Genomic DNA, 19,570 nt, shown 5'->3' with positions numbered 1-19,570 from the left:
ACCGGCTCTCGCCCCACCACCCCTCCGGGCCCCAGGCAAACAGCCGCAGTGCGGTCCTTGTCCACAGTGACTTCATTTATGGCCAGTGGCAGCCCAGCCCCGGGAGGGGGACATGACCCCCAAACAGCAGCCCCACAGCTGAGGTCTGGGCCAGCCCCCAGCCCGGGTCCTAGGCGGCTCTGGTGGTGCTGTAGAGACCTCAGCCGGGCAGGGGACCGGCTGTGCGCTGGGGCTGAGCGCTGGCGCCTCTGGGCCTGGGCCCTCCGTGTCCAGCTCCCACACGGCACAGTGCAGCCCGGGTCATTCCAGAGGAGCTGGGAGCGGGGCCACCCCAAGCCTGCCAGGCTCCGTGGGCCCTGGACACCAGAAGGTCTGGCTAGGTGTCCCCACTGGGTCCTGCCCATCCTCCTGCCGCCCCCACCAATCCTGCATCCAGGCAGGGGTGGGGTGAGGATCTGAGAAGCGGGGCTGGGATGCCCTGGAAGCCTCTGCTGAGTGTCCACGTGTGCGGTTCCGGTTCACCGGCAGCAGGGGCCTAGGGGAGTCAGGGTTGCGCTCCAGGATCCCCTGCAAGAGGAAGGGGAGGAGTGGGGTTTCTGGGCGGTAGGACGTGCCCCTCCCTGCCTGGCCCTCCCTCCCAGGCTGCTTTGGGGTTTTGTGGGGGAGTCCACAACTCACAGCTCCGAAGGCGGATGGGCCAGATGAGCAGACTGCACAGAGCCAGGGTGGCGGCCACGCCCACACCACCGGTCACAGCCACCATGACCCAGTGGTAGAAGCCCACGCAGGCCCTGCAGCAGAGCTCCGAGCTGGGGGTGGTGGGGAAGTGGTGAGCAGAGCCAGAGACACCCTGCAGCCCCGCCCCCCGCAGGCACAGGCGGGGGCAGCCTTGCCAGCCCTCAGGCCAGAGCCCGGAGCGCCCTGGACCCTGACTCCCTGTGGCTCCCCGACACCTCATCCAGCCCGTGGGCTCTGCCTGCGACACCTTCCCAGAACCCGCTCATCCCTGCCCCTCCTCGGCCCCCACCATGTCCGCCCCTTCACGGGCAGCCTGGCCGGAGCGGTCCGCAGCTCCAGCCTCCCTCACCCCACGTGATCTGTCCTCCCTGACACAGCCCAGGAGGTCCCATGAGCCCCCAAGTCACGCCCCGGCCCGGCCCACAGCTGGGGGTGTGAAGGCAGAAGCTGAGCTGCCTGTAGCACGGGACCTGCGCAGCTGCGCCACCCTCCCACCCACTCATGCTGTGTCCGCCCTGGGTCTCCTTGCTGCCCTCTGGGTGCCGCCCAGCCCCACCCAGGGCCTTTGCAGGCACTGTCCCCCTTTGCCAAGAACTGCCGGGCCTCTGGCCCAGTGCCACGCCTCAAGGAAGCCCTCCTGACAACTGCAGAGCCAGGCCTCTGTAAACAAGCCGTCGCCGCTGGTCTGGACTACGTGCAGTGATTGCCCTGGCTGGCAGCACCCCGGCTCTGGGGACCGGGACCAGGCCGGCTTTGGTTCCCAGGTCTGGGGCTTCTCTAAGTCGCGAAACTCGGCAGTCTAGAACCACCTGGATCGGAATCCCCGAGTTCTAGAGGGCAGAGCCTCCCCTGCAGTACCCCCTCTCGGCTCTCTTCCCCGACTGCGCTGTGTCCTCAGTGCTTGTTGAGTGAATAAACAAAGTGCCGCAGAAAGGAAGAACGCGCCTCCCCCGCCTGTGAGCCCCAGGAGGGTCTTCCTCAGGCTTGGAGCCTGCCCGGTGCGCCCCGCAGGCGCCTCCTCACGGCGCAGGAGGGGCCGGGCCGCGGCACTCACGTGCAGGGGTACAGGCTCTGGATGGCCATGGCTGCCAGCCCGTTGGCCACCTTGTCCGAGAAGCTCATGGCGCCGTACACGAAGGCTCCGCTGTGCTGGGGGGAGCAGGCGAGGGAGGTCAGTGCCCACAGCCCAGCTCTGGCCCCCAGCCCACCGCCCTGCCCACCGGCCCTACCGTGTGGGGGCCAATGAGGTCGGCCGTCATGGCCAGCGAAGTGACGAGGATGGTGGTGCAGCCGGCGCCCAGGAGTACGGCTGCCACATACACAGCCACGCCCAGCTCATCTGCCAGCGCCACCCAGGCCGCGAAGGCCAGGATCACCAGGAGGCCCGCAAAGTAGGTCATCTGTGGGGGAGGCGGGCCTGCCGTCGGGCGGCCGCGCTGGCCTCGCCCCACGCCCCACCCCAGCAGAGGCGGGTCACGCCGGACTGTCCAGTTCTGGCCTCAGGGAACTCCTAGACCCGGAGGCCGTGGAGCTGATGCCTGGGAGCCGCACAGCCCGCTGCTGCCGCTGCCCAGCGCGTGGGGTGGCCATTGCCGGCTCGATGCCAGTCGCCGCGTGAGGTCCATTTCACGTGCTTAACGTTAGGACGCACCTTGCTGTCCCACCGGACAGCACAGAAGCTTCCGGAGTTCCTCAGCCCTAGTTCTCAGTCTTGAGAACCTGAGACGCTCAGAATCTAGGATTCTAGAGTTAGTGGTTCCAGCCCCAGGGGTCAACTGGGCACAGGTGAGTCCTTGGCCTGGCCCCACCAAGGGCCGCGAGCCTGAGCCCCAGCTGCCCCACTGCCCCAGCTGCCCCCCTGCAGCCCCACCCCGCGCCCACTGGCTAGTCGTGCCCACTCACGTTCCTCCCGATACACTTGTTGACCGGCTTCATGAGGAAGGAGGAGCAGAATCCGCTGAGGTACATCACTAGTGGGATGGTGGCGATGAATTTCTGCGGGGGCGGGGGCAGGCACGCTGGGCGGGGCTCCTGTGGGGCCGCTCCACCCGCACCCCCGCGCCCACCCTGCCAGCTCACCTTGGGCAGCCTGAGGGAGTAGGTGAGGTACATGGTCATGTACACCTGCGACAGGTTCACGATGAGCCTGGTGCTCATGTAGAGCAAGCCCACCTGTGGACAGACCCCGGGCGTCAGCGGCTCCCCACCTGCGGGGGTGCTGGGGTCTAGGCGCGCACCGGCAGCCGGCACGCGACGCTGTGGTGGCTCTGCCCATGGCAGGGCAGAGGTTGGCATGGAGAAGCTATTGCGTTTACGCCTGTTTGCCACCCTGCCTGCCGCAGGCAGTACGGGAGAGAGGGGCATCAGCGCCAGCGGCCCTCCCCCATGACGCACCTGATAGAAGGCCGGTTCCCGGAGCCAGTGGTTCCAGAGCAGCAAGGGCCTGGCAGTAGCAGGCGCCAGCAGGGGGCTGTGTTCATCGGGCTCCTGCGCCTGTGGCCGGCGGCCCTCCCGGGTGCCCAGGTGAAACAGCAGGGAGAAGACGGCTCCCACGCCCACCACCAGCAGCGAGAGGTTCTGGGGAGCCAGCAGGAGGGGTCAGCGGCGGTCCTCACGGCCTCAACCCCAGCTTCCGGGGCCTTTGGGTGTCCCAACCAGCCCTGCCTGGGGCCCAGCTCACCCGGAACACAGGCACATCTTGGACCCCCAGCTGGTCCCTGGCGTCCTCAGGGCGCCCTGCGTGCGAAGAGCCCTGCAGGTGCAGCAGGAGCCAGGTGGCGCCATACACAGTGATGTTGGCCACCACGGTGAAGGCGTACCTGTGGGCGGAGTGCTCGGCTCAGCAGGGCCACACAGCCACTTCCTCCCCGCCACCCACCCCAGCTGGTGGCAGTCAGAGCTGCTTGTGGTGTCTGAGGAAAATCCGACTGGCGGGTGACTTCAACCACTCACACACTGGGAGGCCTCAGGGAGGCCCCCGCTGGCCTCGGTTTCCCCAATTGGCTCGCTGCTCACAGCTGTGACCACAACTCCCCGCTGCAGGGACCGGGGTGCAGACTTCAAAGTGGGGCAAAGGCAGGGCTGCAACTGCAGAAGCCTGAGACCCTGAGATGCTCAGAAGCCAGGATTCTGCAATTCCTGGTTCCCCACATCCTGGACTTCAACAGGGCCAGCGCCCCATGATCTAGAATCATCTGCAGCCTGGAATCACCACCCCCTTGGGGTTTGGCCCGGGGTGGCGGGGGTGTCTTACCGGGACTGTTACTGTTTCTGTTTCTGAAAATGATAACAAGCCCACCCCCAGATGTCAAAGAGGAACAGAAGCTGACCGTATAGTGCTTGCAGGTGGAAAATGCTCGACCTCAGTCTGGCCCAGCCAGGCCCCATCTCCGGGGCCCCTGGGAGGCCCCGGCATTGGGTAACCCCATTAATAGTGCCTGGGGCACAGGGCCAGAATGGGGAACTCAGAATCGGGGGCCAGGGTGGGGGAGAAAGCCTGAGCAGAGCTGGTATCAAACAGACTGATCTGAAGACGTGGACCAGCCACAAGACACTGGGCTAAGAGCCGAAGGAGCCCGTCCTGGGCCCCACAGTGAGGTGCGCCGCCTCTAGTGCCAGCCTTGTGCCACCTTCCCCCGGCTGCCTCTTCCTGCTGGAATCGGCGTTCCTGTGCCCTCTTCCTGCTCTACAGCGGCACAGGGGCCCACTCTGGTGAAGCCTGGTGCAGGCATGTGATCTCTTGGGTTTGTTGTAGGGAAGAAAGTAATTGTCTGCCTGGCACACAGCAGTCACTCCATAAATGCTTCTGCTGTATCAGGGGTAACCCTTTTAACGGCCTCACATAAGCTGACAGACAAGCGGGCACTCGCCGTACCTTGTGCAAAGGACAGAAATCTCAGACACCTCAGAGTGCCCCCCGGTCCTGCCCTAATCCCCTCCAGCGGAGATGGCCCATGAATGTGGGTGTCACTCCTAGGTGGAAGTAATGGTCTGTGGCAAAGGAGAAGAGATTTTGAGGATGTATTTGAGCCCTCAAACGATCTTCATTCATTAAAAGATTATCCTGGGTGGGCCTGGCCTAATCAGGCGAGCTTTAGCCAGGGCGCTCAGGCCTGGAAATCCCGGGGTCTGGCTGGCCTCAGAGAAGCAACAAGTCACCATCGCCCCTGCAGCTGCAAGAAATGAATCCTGCTGCCACCAAATGCACACAGCAGGAAGACCCAAGCCCGGATGAGACCCCAGCCCTCTGCAGCTGGCCACGCCAGCCTCCTGCCCAGAAACCAGATGCGAATCGTGTGATTTCCAGCTGCTCACTCTGTGGTCAGGTCCTGTGTGGCAGCGGCTGGCCGACGGCCCACGGGAAAAGGGTGGCCCCAGCGCCGCTGCCTGTGCGCCCCTCTGCCCTGCCCGCCGGGTGGTACCTGAGGGCCGTGAGCTCCACCTTCTCCTGGTCGTTGGTGACAAGCTCAGGGATGAGGCTGAGGTGGGCGATCTGTGTGGCGGCCCAGCCAAACTGGAAGATGACAATGAAGGGCCCGTAGTAGAGGAGGGCAGCCCACTCGGGCGTGGCAGCCCCGCAGCCCAGGCAGGGACTGAAGATGAAGGGGAAGGAGAGCAGGACGCAGACGGTGCCTGGGGACAGGCAGGATGGTGTACGTCAGACCTCGGGGCGTCTGCCATCCCCCGGGGCTGGGGGTGCAGTGGCCGAGGGGCTCAAACAGACACAGAAAAGCCCAGGATAGGGGTCAGCAGCCTGGGGTACCCCAGGTTTATGACCCCTTTGGCAAGTGGGGAAATAGAGTTCTGGGGTGCCCAGAGAGCACGGAGCCAAACAAACCTGAGGGTCCAGGCCTTCACCCACCAGTTGAGGCTATCTGCCCCTGTGTCAGATGGGGAAACCAAGGCACAGAACACACGAAGTACCCCTGAGGGCACATGCTAGTGTGGGTCAGGGCCAGAGCACGTGTCCAGCTGGCACAAGGGGACAAGAGCAGGATTTCCATACACTAGGTCAGCTTTCTTGCGGCCTCCAGGGTGAAGCCCTGAAGTGACACAGCACGTTGGAAGGGCTTTGACCTCTGAGGACTGCCCACAGCAGCCCTCCCTGCCCTGCCCAGGAGGGTCCTCTCTGTCCCCAGCTCCTATCAAGTCTGGGGCCGCGAGCACGTAGGAGGCCCAGGAGAAGCAGGGTGCGGCTGACTGGCCCTGGCCCCTGGCCTCCTGGGGACCCAGTGTCTCCTCAGCCCTCAGCCCATAGCTGCGCGACCTGCTGGCCTTCTCCCTGCCCTCCCTCACTGCTCAGCCACTGCGGCCTCCTTGCCACCCGCCAACCCCCTGCCCCAGGGCTGTAGCTCTGGGGAGCCCTCCCCGGCATCTTAGCCAGGCAGCTAGGAGTCCAGGACCCCAAGGGTGCCTCCCCAAAGGAGGTCCAGCCCCTCCCAGCCTGAGGCTACTTGGATTCCACTCTCCTTCCTCCCTCTGGACCCCCCTGTCCATGGGAACTCTGTCAGTGGCCTGTGCTTCCTGTCTGCTCCCCAGCAGCCTGGGGTCTCTGGGCGGGTGTAAGAGCTCTCAACAGTTGCTTCTGTGTCCCTGCCACCTACCCTGACAGGCACATCAGTATCTCCTGAATGCTGAAAAATAGTAACAGTGGCTTCTACTTATAGCCCCAAGAGGTAGATGTTGTTACCTCTCTTTTCCAGAGTGAAAAGCAGAAGCTCACTGAGAAAGCCACAAAGCTGACAGCCCTGAGCTTTGATCCTCCCCCCGCCCTGCGCCTCCCTTCCAGGAGCTACTGGAGGGGCCCGGACAGCATGCCAGCTGGACTGACTTCCTCTCTGCTCCCAACGCTCCGGAGGTGACCTCATCCCCCAGACCCTGGGCCTGCCCCGCAGTGCTGGGATGGGGGAAATGAAACTAAAACCACCCTTCTGTTTCTCTGGAACTCGTGTCTGGGAGAGGCTTCCTGATAGAGTCTGGGGGCTTGGCGACACCCCAGATCAGGCACAAACTGTTGGCAGTATGTTCAGGAGAACATACTGCCCTGGCCAAACTCCAGGCCGACCATTGTAATGGGCCAAGCAGCCAGGCCCGGAGACGTTAGGCTGGCGACCGCTCTGGTCTCAGCTTTTAGACAGGGGAGCTGATGGCAGCTATTGTCGGCATGAGAGCTAAGGATGAGTGTGTAGAATCGGGGTGCTCCTGCTACATCCACTGAGCCACTGCATGCTTCAGCAACTTCAAATCCATATTCACACCTTTGTGTATGCTGTTTCAAATGATACACATGCTCCTACTCATCCTCCAAAACCCCACCGTTGGTGTCCTTGCTGCCAGAATTCTACTTCTTCCTTATGAAATCCGATGCCTTCTACCCACCCCACAGGAGTGAATGTTCATATATGGCTTTAAGGATCTTCTCTGGAATAGCGGGGAATCCCTGAAAGCTTGCTAAGGGAAAAGTGAGTCCATGATCCTCACCTACAGATCCAGAGGTGCAATTAGAGAAGTGGTCACTGTTGCCGAGGTAACCTTTACTGAAGTCACCATATCAGGCACCCCAAGGAGCTGCCTGGGCTTCCCCTCTGCGCATAGCTTCCTTGGGTCTCCTCACACACCCCAAATGGGGAAGGGGCTCAGATGGAGACACATCCCCCAGGCCTGTTTCCCACAAACACAAAGTCTTCAACGTTGCACTTACAAAGGTGCCTTTCTCACCCACACCTGGGCAGGGGCACTCACATTCTTGCTCTCCAGTCATGTGGGGCACTCGCTGAACCCCAGCCCCTTACCTGTGAAAGCGGCACTGTCAGGCCCTGAAGGCTTCAAGCTGATAATGACCCCCGCCCTCTGGCCTTTGCACATGCCAAGGAGGCGTCCCAAGACGGGCTCAAAGCTCCAGAGGGGATCTCCTGTGTGCTCAGAGAAAAGAGCCCCTCGCATCTCATCTGCCAGGCCTGGAACTGCCCTGTTTGTCGGTGAGGCTGCTTGATCACAGACAACTGGTATTTGAGGTGTGGGTGCAGCTCTGCTGACAACCCCAACACCGCCAGAGGAGGCCCCTCTATAAAGCTCCTCTTCACGGGAGGAGCTCACTCGGTTCAGTCTCTGCCTCTGCCTGTTCCCGTTGATGGCTGCTAGCGTCTGAGGGGACGACCCAAGAACAGAACGGGTCAGAACGGGTGTCTCCGCGCTTAAGAAACCGAATTCCAGGTCTTCCACTCCTCCCCCTCCACTGCCCTATGGCCACTTGCAGGCCTGCTGCTGTGCCTTGCAAAAACAACTCGAGAGATTACCTGGGGCAAATCATACCTCCCTGGTCACTGTTCTGGAGGGCAAGGAGACACCACCAGCCACTCGCAGCTTCTAGAAAGCTGAAGCCTGGAATTCCAGAAGTGGCAGAATTCCTGACTCTGCCTCCGAAGTTCTCTGCAGCCCCAAAGGCCAGGGTCTTGCAGGCACTTCTGCCAGGGAGAGTGGAGAGTGGCTGGGGTTAATCTGGAGGCCCAGAGTACAGGTGGGCAAAGGGTCACCTATCGGGAGGGAGGCCTTATCATTGGGGAGCACAGGGGCGGGGTGTCCCAACCCATGTGGAATCTGTCTCCTGCCCTCACCAACACCCCTCTGGTCCAGGCAATAGCTGCAGAACAGTGTGACCCCATTACCCACCCCGTGACGCCCTTCCCCACTGGCCTGTGTGGAACAGAAGCAGGACACAGACCCTGATTCTTCACTCATCCTGCTCCCACGGCAACCCCCAAATCCTCCAAGTACCAGGTGACCAGAGAGGAGACAGAGGATGGGACCTACAGGCAGACAGAGAGGAACTCTGTCCCTGAACCTCAGAGCGGTCAGGTGATCTCACCAGGGACAGATGGACATGTCACGGCAGAGCAGACCCACAGGAAGCAGTGCAGAGCACCCACCCAGACAGGGCTCAGGGTTGACTCTGGGCCAGAGAGACCAGGCGAAGCCACCTGGGGATCACAGCACCAGGGCGCAGTCTGCGAGCAGTGCAGGCAGGAAGGGGGGCTTGGCCAGGGAGAGAGGACAGGGCAGAGGGCTGATAAGCAGACAGCCGAGAGGCTCCTGGGTCAGACAGATAGAGGTGCTATGTGTTGGACATGGGGGCGGGCCGGTCACGGGACATTCAGACAGCCTGTGGCTCAGGTGACAGGAGGAAGCAGGACTCAAGGGAACCTCTCTGGCCGTCTGACAGACTGACAGGGTGGAGCCTCCAGCTCTGGGGTCCGCAGGGAGGCTGCTGGGCAGTGAAGACGGGGAAGCCCGGGGACAGCACGAGGTGGGGGGCACCGGGCAGTCGGAGAGAAGCCCTGCGGCTGAGATCGCGGGCAGGCAGGCAGACAGGGGGAGGCCCTGGCCGCCGCGGGCACTGGACGGGCGGTGCGAAGTGGGAGGCGCGGCTCGGACGGGACTTACCCACCAGGTGCCAAGTCTTACGCGGGCCGCAGCGGACGCAGCGGCCGGCGGCACGGTCGGCCTCGTAGCCTACCAGCGGCGTGCACAGCCCGTCGGCCACCTGGCCGAGCAGCAGCAGCAGGCCGGCGCCGCGCGAGCTGTAGGCGCGCACCGAGTGCAGGTAGATGAGCAGGTAGGTGAACCACATGGACGCGCACAGGTCGTTGAGGAAGTGGCCGACCGCGTAGCTCAGCCGCGCGGCCAGGGGCAGTGGCTGCGGGGGCGCCCCCGCACCGGCAGCCGGAGGCCCCGGGCCCATGACAACGCCCTGGCCTTGAGCAGGGCGGTCAGGCAGGCCTCAGGCTGGACCTCAACCCTCAGCCCGCGCCGGCGGCGCCTCGCCGGATCCGCCCAGGGAACGCGCCGCCGCCGCAAAACCCACAGCTGGGGGGGCGGGGAATCCCGGGAGAGGCGGCCGCCTCCGCCAATTGGGGCCGGGCGGCGGGACCCGGAGCCAATCGCCAGGGAGTGGGTGTGGCCTCGAAATAAGCCAGCCCCCGGCCCTGGGCACTCGCCCGGCTGCGGGGTCCTAGCGCCGACCATCCAGCTGGGGTTTGTGGGGCCCCGGCACGGAGGTGGGGGGCGTCGCAGGTAGCGCCCCTACCCAGACCCCCGCCTCCCGGCACGCGCCACCCCGGCTGCCCGCACCTGTACGAGGTCTAACGTGGAAAAGCGGCTGGGCTGGGCTGAGTCCTGGCTGTTTCCCCCGGCGCGGAGGGGGTGGGGGATCAGGTTACTTCCCGCCGCGAGACGCCCAGGCAGACCGGGGAGAACGCGTTAGTTCTAATTAATTAGCTATTGAGGATAATAATGGGGGTGATCATAATAATAACACCAGCCGGCATTTAATGAGCGCTGACTGTGCCAAGCCCCACGTGGACTCCCTCACCGCGGCAGCGCCGGCCTCTTCCCGCTTTACTGGCTGGAAAGTGGCCGGGAGGAGGGAGAGGGGTGGCCGGGAGGAGGGAGAGGGTTGACCGGGACTCAGGTACTTACTCTGGGGACCTGTGCCGACCCGGCCCTGGCCCTGGATTGTCGTCCCAGGAGTTTGAGGTGCCTGCAACCATTGGGCGACACCTCCCCCCAACCCCCTGCAGACCTCCTCCAGCTCTGGTTTAAAACTTGCACTCGAGCCAGAATTAAGGGGTCCAGATCCAGCTGCCCCGGAGGGCTAGTCACTAAATGTCCTGCGGGCTAAGTCTCCCTAGTCTCTACCATGAGATAATTGAGATAATGTATGTTAAACGTGATACAAGTGCTAGCTGTTTAATTCTCATCCAGAAGCTTCTCTGAGTACCCTGCTCCCCAGTTTCTCACACCATCACTCCCAACCCCTCATCCTCAAACTGTAAGGGTCTCTTCCACTGGACCCTGGTCATTGCTTTATCCAAGGCACATCCCAGGAGCTCTGGAAATACCTGTTTAATGACGATGGGTGGAAAGAAAAAATAGGAGGAGAATCAGAAGTGCAGATACAAATTGAAAAACAGATAGCTACCCTCTTACACACTTCAGGCTGGGATACCCCACGGTGTACCCAGCCCAGGGGCCCACACTGAGGCGACCCACCACAACTTCTACCCTTCTATGAAAAGAAGCCTGAAAAACTGCAAAACGGGTATAGAGGGTAGTGGAGATGCCAGTGAGAACTGGCAGGGGAAGAGATAGGAAAGGGGAGAGCTTTACTGGAGGAGAGAAAGGACTTCAATTCTTTCCACTCTGTAGGTTTGCTCCCTTGAGATGTCTCTAGGGGAAATGAAAGATAACTTTAAAATCCTAGCCTAGGGCCTCCTGGTAGCCAAGGGGTTAAGTCTCAGTGCTACCATGTGACAACCTGAATAGAATCCCAGGTCAGGAAGGGACCCCCAGGGCGCAGCAGACCTCTCCAGTCTCCAGCTGCTTCCCCTCAGCAGTGTATTTCAGTGGATCTGCCTGTTCTGTTCCCCACTCTGTCTCTGGGGAGTCCTCTCACCCCCTGTACCTCTGGCCTGTCCTCAGTTCTTGTGTGCATAAACACATTAGAAAAAAAAAAGAAGAAGAAGAATGCCTGGTCCTGGGGGGAGATAGACTGACAGGCTAGAGAAATCCAGACAGACTTTGATGTCCCAGAGCGGCTCTACCTGCGTCCACCCCAACGCCAGACCAGCGTCCCCTCACCCCCTCCAACAGGAGAGGGGATATCCTGGTGGCCCCTGTCCAGCCTCAGGAAGCCAGTCGGTGCTTTGATCTCCTGTGGTAGGTCCAGGATAGGGATGGGGTGAGAAATGGAAGGAGGGTTTAGAGATTCAGCAAAAACTTCCCAAAGTGACTGGGGGAAGGAGGGTCCGAAACCAAATCCAGCGGACTCCGGTAAACCACCAAGCTTCAGTTTCCCTGTCTGTAAACCCGAGGGTCGCACCTCTGGCCAGGGCTCCTGGGAGGCCTTGAGGAGATTCAGCAGGTGAAGGATGGTCCGCCCCAGCGGGGTTTCCCTGCCCAGTGTTTTGTCCCAACTTCTGTGACCGGCTGCAAGAAAGGAAGGTGGGAGGCAGAAAGGCTGAGCAAGCAGAGTTTATTGCTCTGGGACAGCAGCTGAGACGGAGCCCCTAGAGTGATGTCCGCAGCTACTGCCAACTCAATAAGGGGGAAGGGTCTTTATATAGGTCCTAAGCTCAGATTTCAAAGGGGTGACTGATCCCTGTGTCCTTGATGTAAGGCCCAGTTATTATCACCTTCATCTAGTCCCGTTCCGATTAATTAGCTGCAAGGCCCAATTTATTACCACCTTATCACTTTTGGATGCAAGGCCTGATTTATTATTGCCCTTATGCAGTCCCTCAGAAAATCTCCGCATTTGGTCACTCCCAACACCCAGACCCTACGGAGCCTGGACCAGGCTCGGTCCTGCCCAGGCAGCTGGCTCTCCTGTGCACTGGGCCTCCCTAGCCTTGACCCAGGACCTACAAACTCCCCCACTGCCCAGCTGTTGACAAAGCAAGTCTAGAGATCACCAGATGCTCCCTGGGGCCAAGTCACCCTGGGGCTGGGTGGAGGTAGGGGAATTCTCCAGCTTTGAGTCTCCTGCATGCCTTGCTAACATTTCATGCAGCCCTGACTGCAAGTGTGAATTCAATTCTCTAAATCCAAGAACCTCCTGAAGTTAGAGCTCGTTATCTGACTTCGCAGAGGGCTATTGCTCCACTTCCCAGCAACGCAGAGCCAGCTGGGTAAGCTGGCCAAGTCACACTGCTGGGGGCAGCCCACCTCCTCAGCTTCCCTGGGTCCAGCAACGGTGGGTGGCCCCCTCCTGAGGTCTGAGGGTCCCTTCCCACACTGCTTCATTCCAGCAGCTGGCACCTCGGCTTCCCCCCCACACCTGGGAAGGCAACCCAGGGTCTTAAACTCGCTGTGCAGCAAAGAGGGAGGTTGGCTGAGAAGTCCTGGGGAGGCAGTGGGCAGCTGAGCTGGCCCGCGTTGCAAATAGCCACTGGACATGTAAACGGAAGGCACTGAGGCTGCCCCCCATGTCTTCCTCCCTGCGCTGGAGAAGCAGCCGGGCATTTATGCAGGGACTGTCACAGCCGTGTCCGCCAGGGTCACAGTGGTGTCCGTCAGGACGCCTTACCTCCTGGCCCAGACACAAGGGATATTCCAAAGCCCTCAGAGGGAGTAAAGCAGTGCTGGGTGCCTGGCGCGTAGAGCAGCTTGAAGAAAAGGTGGCGTGAGAGGCTGGAGACGCGTTTCCATGGGACAGTGTGCTCACGAAAAGCAAGGCGTGACGTCACATCTCTCACAGCAGCACCCGTGAGTCTGTGTGTAGGTGCTTATGTGCGTGTGTTGTGCTTTGCACTGTGTCTCCTAAAACTAGTGGGTTGAAGTCCTAACCTCCTCAACCTCAGAAGGTGACTTCATTTGAGAAGTTTTTACAGATATAATGAATTAAGATGAGCAGCTCCAGGCTCTCCCTGGGGTTAAGTCTCCGCGCTATGAGGCTCTCCGCTCTGCAGCCCCCACAACATGAGTTTCATCCCTGGCCAGACTTCTCCTGTCTCCCTACTGCTCCTCTCAGCAGTGTATTTCAGTCCATTTGCCTGTTCTGCTTCCTGCTCTGTCTCTGGTGGGTCCTCTCACCCCCTGCACCTCTGGCCTGTACCCCAGTTCTGTATGCATAAATACATAAATCTTAAAAAAAAAAAAAGTTGAGCGGCCCTGGATGAGGGTGGCCCTGGTCCAGCAGGCCTGGTATGAAAGACATAGAATCTGGAACACACACATTTCACAGTGGACAGGAAGGCAGAGCTCTGGGTGATGCCTCTGCAGGGGACAGCAACGGACCGAAGCCTCCTCACAACCCGGGAGTGTCGGAGACCTGCTCCAACTTTTGAGGTGTCTGGAGGCAGCACAGGCAGGACCCTAAGATGGGAAGGCATCGGGGAGAGATTCCAAAAGGGGAGACAGGAGCGGGTGCGAGGAAGACATGGGAGTCAGGATCGGGTGCAAGTCTTCCTGCCATTCCCTCAGCAGGTCTTTATGTATACTGTGTAGCAAGAAGTTAATTGTAATAATGCATAGGGTCACTTAATGAGATTATCTCCATAAAAATTCTCAAGGGGAAAAAGCATTCTTGTCTTAACAATTTAGGGTATAATAGATGATACGTTTTGTGATAGTTATCATGAGTACAGCTGTCTAGTTATCACTCAAAGGAAGAGGGGTCTGGGAAAGGGTGAGCTTGTTAGCAAAAGGTTGTTAGGGGTCTTGGGATAGTAATAAATTGTGTTAGCAGTGTTATCAGTGATTGTCTAAAGAAAAGCTAGTGGCTAGTTTAAGGCTGGCAGAGAGTAGTTAGTGCTTGTTTTAAAAAGGAGTAAATTAAGAGAAAGTTGTACAGTTGTGTATCAAACAACACCTGTGTAGTCAAGGTTAAAATTTGTCCCTGAGTCCTTATGCCCTGGGAGCCCTTTCTGAGGTTTGCTTTTTTATTTAAGGAAACCAAGGAAGCCCAGGAGTTTTTTATGTCCTGGGGTCTTATTTCTCCTGGGGCTTGCCTTTTGTCTCAGGAGACAGAGGAATTTCTCCTCCTGGGGCAGCTTGTCTGAACCAGGCAGCTGCCTGTGTGGCTAAGACACTCCAGTTGTAAACTGAATGTTGCTCAGAATATTTTGATTTTATGATTATACAAAAAAGGAAGGTCATAACATAAGTTAGCAGTGGACAGTCTGATTTTTCAGAACTTATCCCGATCCACCCGGAGTCTGTCAGACCATAGATGTTGCATAGCTTGTGTCACGGGAGGGAACCAAGCCTGGTCAAGTCCTTGACCTTGGACTTCTGTGAGAATACAGAACTGTGAGACAATACATTTGTTGTTGAAGGCACCAATCTGTGGTGCTGTTGCTGCAGCCCCAGGAAGTGTGTGTGTGTGTGTGTGTGTGTGTGTGTGTGTGTGTGAAGTATCAGTAAGCCAGGAGTGGCCCATGTTAGCAATGCGGTCGCCTTAGCTACATTCCTTTAATTGTGTACAAATGAAATGGATTGACACATTACTTGTATAATAAAATTTAATTTCAAAACCAAACATTCAAGTCATCCTCAATGAACAAGTATTTCTTTTTTTCAATAAATATACTAGCAGATTACTTTGTGGATTTTTTTTTTTGAACAAGTATTTCTAAGGCTACAAATCTAGATACTGTTCCTGCTTCCTCACTATAAAAATTTCAGAATCAAACATAAGATTGAATGCAATGAAAGCAACACAAATTTCTGTAACTGGGCGGTTACCATCAGGGCTTCACTGAGAGCTAGGAACTGAGAAAGATGTGTGTGAAGGAAAGCTGATGCAGGTCCTGCCTGGTGGCCAAGGGGCCAAGTCTCAGCTCTGTGTAGCTATCGGGCTCTGTGGCTCCCTGCCAGGCTCTCCGGGTGCCAGCGCCCTGCTGAGAACTGTAATTGTGGGCTCCTGGCTGGACCACACAGGTGCCACCTCCCGTCCAGCACTGAAACTGCCAAGTCTCTGCTTCCAAGCAGCGACAGGTAGCAATTCCCTGCCGATTTCCTTTGATTTCCTGGGATCCACAGGGCTGTCTTCCTGCGGAGCAGTGTACCTTGTTGATCTGCGTGTTCTGCTCCCCGCTCTGTCTCTGGTGAAGCCTCTCACCGCCCCAGCACCTGTGGCCTGGACCCCAGATCTGTCTGCATAAACAAATAAGTGGGAAGATTCACCAGAGACAGAGTGGGGAGCAGAACAGGCCAACTGACAAAGTACACTGCTGAGGAGAGCAGCAGGCGGTCAGGAGAGGTCTGCTGGCCATGTGGTCACCTCTGGGGCGGGGATCAAACTTGTGCTGAAGTGGCTTTAGCTTCTTAGTGCTGTGCACCACCAGGGAGGACCCAAATAAATTTTTTTATAAAAAATAAATAAAATAGGGTTCTCCCTGGTGGCGCAACGGGTTAAAGCACCACATTATGAAGCTCTCCAAAGCCACTGCAGCACAAGTTCAATCCCCCACCGGGGAGCTGACCCACATGGCGCAACAGACCTCTCCTGACCCGCCCGCGGCTCCCCTCAGCAGTGTACCTCGTCAATCTTCCTGTTCTGCTCCCCACTCTGTCTCTGGTGAATCCTCTCACCCACCACTCCTTTGGTCAGTAACCCAGTTCTGTATCCATAAATATAAATCTTTAAAAATAAATAAATAAATAAAACAAAGAAAGAAAAGGGGCTCCATAATTTTGGGATAGAAGAATCCAGTTTTAGCTAGAAGAACGACAGCTGCAAAGTGAGGCATCTTAGGAGCTGCTGGTCGGGCCTGGCTGCCACCTGTACTGGAGGCGTCTCTCTTTCTAGAAGATACTCATGCAGCAAGGCATCTGATGCCAAGTTACTCCAAAATCAGCCACAAACCCCTGCGGGGTTCCTTGGAGAGTGGAAGCACAGTTTCTATGGCAATACAGCGCATCAACCAAGACACAGATGGCATCACAGGGCAGGTCTTCCCCTGTCTTCCAGCTTGGAAGTCTCACCTGATTGTTTTCAGGTAGGCTGAGGGATGTGTGAAGGTGTGGATCACAGGTAAGCAGGTGAAGCAACAGAACAGGGTCTGGAATCTCTGTCTGTCAAGTTTTCTGGGTCAACTTCCTAGCCCTTGACTGACCGCTGAGGAAAACAGACTGTCATACAATGTGCCCACTTAGAGTGTAAGATTCTGTGGGTTTTAGTGTATTTACAGAGTACTGAAATCTAATTTTAGGACACTTAGATTACCCAAGAACAGCCCCTAGGCCTGTCAGCAGGCGCTTCCACTTCCTGCTAACTCCCCCCACCCAGGCAACCATGAGATACTGACTTTGTGTGTGGGTGGCCTGTTCTGGACATTTACCATCAATGGAATTATACTGTGTGGTCATGTTTCAAACTCATCTCTGTTGTGAAATAAATCAGCCATGAATTCCCCCTTTTTAAACAAAAAATTATTTATGCATGCCAGAGCTGGGGTGTAAGCCGGGGATGCGGGGCATGAGAAGATTCACCAGGGACAGCGTGGGGAGCAGAACAGGCAGATCCACTGAAACACACTGCTGAGGGGAGCAGAGGGTGAGACAGGAGAGGTCTGCTGGGCCCTGTGGCTCAATGCTGCAGTGGCTACAGATAGCTTCATAGTGCTGAGACTTAATGCCTTGTGCCACCAGTGAGGGCCAATCTATTCCATTTTATGGCCAATAAATTTCTACTGCATGCATGGACCACATTTTGTTTATCCACTAATGAACTGATGAGTACTCGGCAGTTTTTACTTTTTGGCTGTTGTGAATCATGCTGCTGTGAACATTTGTGCTCAAGTTTCTACGTGGACAAGGGTTCAGTTCTCTACGGGGTATTCTGAGGAGCAGAACTGCTGGACTGCATGATAACTCCATGCTTATTTAGCACCCTAAGATGCCGCACCGCGAGGCTTTTTTCCAACACAGCTGCACCTGCCTCGGTGCTGGGATATAACAATCAGCAAACAGGCAGGTCGAAAGGAGAGAAAAAATAATAGGGGGTGTGTGGGGTGAGAAACAAGTCTGGGGAAGCCTGTGGAGGCGAGATTTGTGCAAAACCTGGATGAGGTTCAGCAGTGAACCAGGGCAATAATCCTGGGGAGGGTCATTCAAGGTGGAGGGAACAGAGGGTGCAAAATATCCAGAAATGGGAATTTAACGAACCTATTTGAGGAACATCAGGGAGGCCAGCGTGAAGTAGATGAGATGGCGCATTGTGCAGGGAAATGAGGTCAACTGTTTAGGATCGCTTGGGGCATCGTGGGCACGCAGTGTCCACAGCTGTAGCCTGCCAGCAGGGGAAGTCCCGGCCCAAGCGCTAAGCTCATCTGCCGACCGCGGGTCCCTAAAATCCCACGGGGGGGCCTCCTTGCCCTTCATTTTCACCAAGTCCGCTCAGCCTGCGCCGCATCCATTGCATTTTCCAGTGCTTCCAGCCCAGCTACTGACCCAGTCCCAGCCCGACCCCGCCTGGTCTCACCTACGCGGCATCCCAGCCTCCACTCCTAGGCAGGGTTCAGGTCCCCATTTCGCCGAAGGGCAGCGGAGGCCTTGGGGGTTGGGCAGCCCCGAGTGCAGGAGCCCTCGACTCAAACTAGGGCCAGGCCCAGAGGGGCTCAGGGCTTCGAGTCCGATGAGCAAATAAAAAGGAAACGTCCCCAAACGGGTGCTCCGAAGTCCTACTTCGCCCAGGGGCAGGCGGATGCTGCAGGCAGGACAATAGCTCCTTCCCGGGCATCCTTCCGCCGTTTCTATGACAACTGGGGCGGGGCGCTAGCGGGCCCCGTAGCTCCTCGGAGCCGGCGGGCCGCGTATCTAGCCTGTAGCCCAGGAGGAGCAATTCGCACCGCGCCTTCTGGCCCTTTAAGAGGCTCCACCCATCGAGGTCTCAAAGCGCCTTGATTGGTCCCGAGAGTGGTCGAGCGCAGCCGAACTTGACGCACCTCCCGCCGCCTTACCTACCCACCTCCCACGCGGCTCCGCGGCACTCCCAGCCAATCGCCAACGGGCGCGCCGATCCTCATCTGCATGGCCACGCCCCAGGAGAATGTCTCACCCAATCCGACCACTCGCGGGGGTCTCATTAGCATGCCAGGGACGGGACGGGGCGGGGCGGGTGGCGGGGGCGGGCTCCGGGCGGTTGGTTGGAGCGTCGCAGCAGCCGAGAGGTCCCGGAAAGTTTCTTTGGAGGTGAAAACAGCCGCGGAACTCGGGGCCTTGCAAGGGGGCGGGGGCGCGAGGATCCCGGGATCGGGACGGGGCCCTCCTCCGGGCCGGGGGGTGAGGGACCGGCTTCTCCCGGGAGGTGATCGCCCAACAAAGGATCCCTGGGGCGCCCGCCCTCGAGGGCCTCCCCGCCCCCGGATCCAGCCCCCCCATGCGCCCTGGGCCCGGCTTCCCAGCCGGGTCCCACCGTCAGCGGCTCTGAAGCCCCTCGCTTGGTTACCCCTCACTCGGCCGCGCGTCTGCGTTCCAGGTGCGGCCAGGAGTGGCCATGTCCCACGGCCCCAAGCAGCCCGGCGCGGCCGCTGCGTGAGTGCGATATCCCCTCCCCCAGCTCACTCGGGACCGCAGCCCAGCCTCCGTCCGCCTCCTCGGAGCTCCGCCATCCCCGCCCCAGGGTCTTGAGGCCCCCTACCCACGAGAGGCCCGCCTCTTCTGGGCCCTCCCGCGATTGCTCCCCGCGTAACCCCGGATTCCCGTTCCTCCAGGGGTCTTCCACCGGCTCCGTAGCACTTCTGTCCCGACCCTGACTCCCAGGACCCGAGTCCCTCGTTGCCCACTCGTCCGTCGAGGGGCGGTGAATCTAGCGTCTAGGGACTCAGGTCCTCTTAGGGGCTCCCTGCTGTCCCCACGAGCGCCCCTGTACCGACCCTTCCTCCCAGGACTCAGGCGCCTTACTTCCAGCTTGGGTCGGGGTTAGGGGTGGGGGTAACCGTGGTGTCCCTTGGCTCCAGGACTGCGGGCGGCAAGGCTCCGGGCCAGCATGGGGGCTTCGTGGTGGCTGTCAAGCAAGAACGAGGCGAGGGCCCGAGGGCCGGCGAGAAGGGATCCCAAGAGGAGGAGGTGAGAGGGCGCACTGTGGTGGGGGAGGCCCTGGACCTCGCCCCTAACCCTGAAGCCCCGCCCAGACGGGGATTTGAATTTGCTATGGCTCCGCCCACGGCCCGGGTTTCCCTCCAGATGCCTCCTCCTGGCGATTCTCTGCAGTTCTAGCTTTAGGCCAGCCCACCGCCGAATGCCAGTTCCGCCCACTGCCCGGGTTCACCGCTCAGCTGGGTGGCAGTGCGACGGTGGTCTCGGGATTCTTTCCCCCAGCAAGGCCACGCCC

The 19,570-nt window shown here is 59.0% G+C and overlaps 2 protein-coding genes across 2 annotated transcripts in view; one reads left to right on the top strand and one right to left on the bottom strand.

Moving 5' to 3' along the window:
- Window positions 1-54: 54 nt before the first annotated feature.
- On the bottom strand, window positions 55-9,565 carry MFSD12 (major facilitator superfamily domain containing 12). Its single transcript, XM_004688899.2, has 10 exons — window positions 9,178-9,565; window positions 5,160-5,370; window positions 3,419-3,557; window positions 3,133-3,315; window positions 2,818-2,910; window positions 2,641-2,733; window positions 1,968-2,138; window positions 1,793-1,887; window positions 679-809; window positions 55-567 (listed from the first exon to the last, which is right to left on the bottom strand). Exons 1-10 carry the CDS (start codon window positions 9,473-9,475, stop codon window positions 545-547), a joined length of 1,437 nt encoding a protein of 478 aa, XP_004688956.1. The 5' UTR covers window positions 9,476-9,565; the 3' UTR covers window positions 55-544.
- Window positions 9,566-18,369: 8,804 nt separating this feature from the next.
- HMG20B (high mobility group 20B) overlaps window positions 18,370-19,570 on the top strand; it is a 5,557-nt gene continuing 4,356 nt past the window's right edge. Inside the window, 3 exon segments of the mRNA XM_012729343.1 lie at window positions 18,370-18,429; window positions 18,716-18,771; window positions 19,197-19,305. Coding sequence (XP_012584797.1) covers window positions 18,734-18,771; window positions 19,197-19,305 — 147 coding nt within the window. The 5' untranslated portion in view covers window positions 18,370-18,429; window positions 18,716-18,733.

The sequence above is a fragment of the Condylura cristata genome, unplaced genomic scaffold (assembly GCF_000260355.1).
Source record: "Condylura cristata isolate star-nosed mole 26May11 unplaced genomic scaffold, ConCri1.0 scaffold00025, whole genome shotgun sequence".
NCBI lineage: Eukaryota > Metazoa > Chordata > Mammalia > Eulipotyphla > Talpidae > Condylura > Condylura cristata.
Note: the sequence above shows the minus strand (reverse complement) of the source record. Positions and strands in the feature narration are given on the sequence as shown.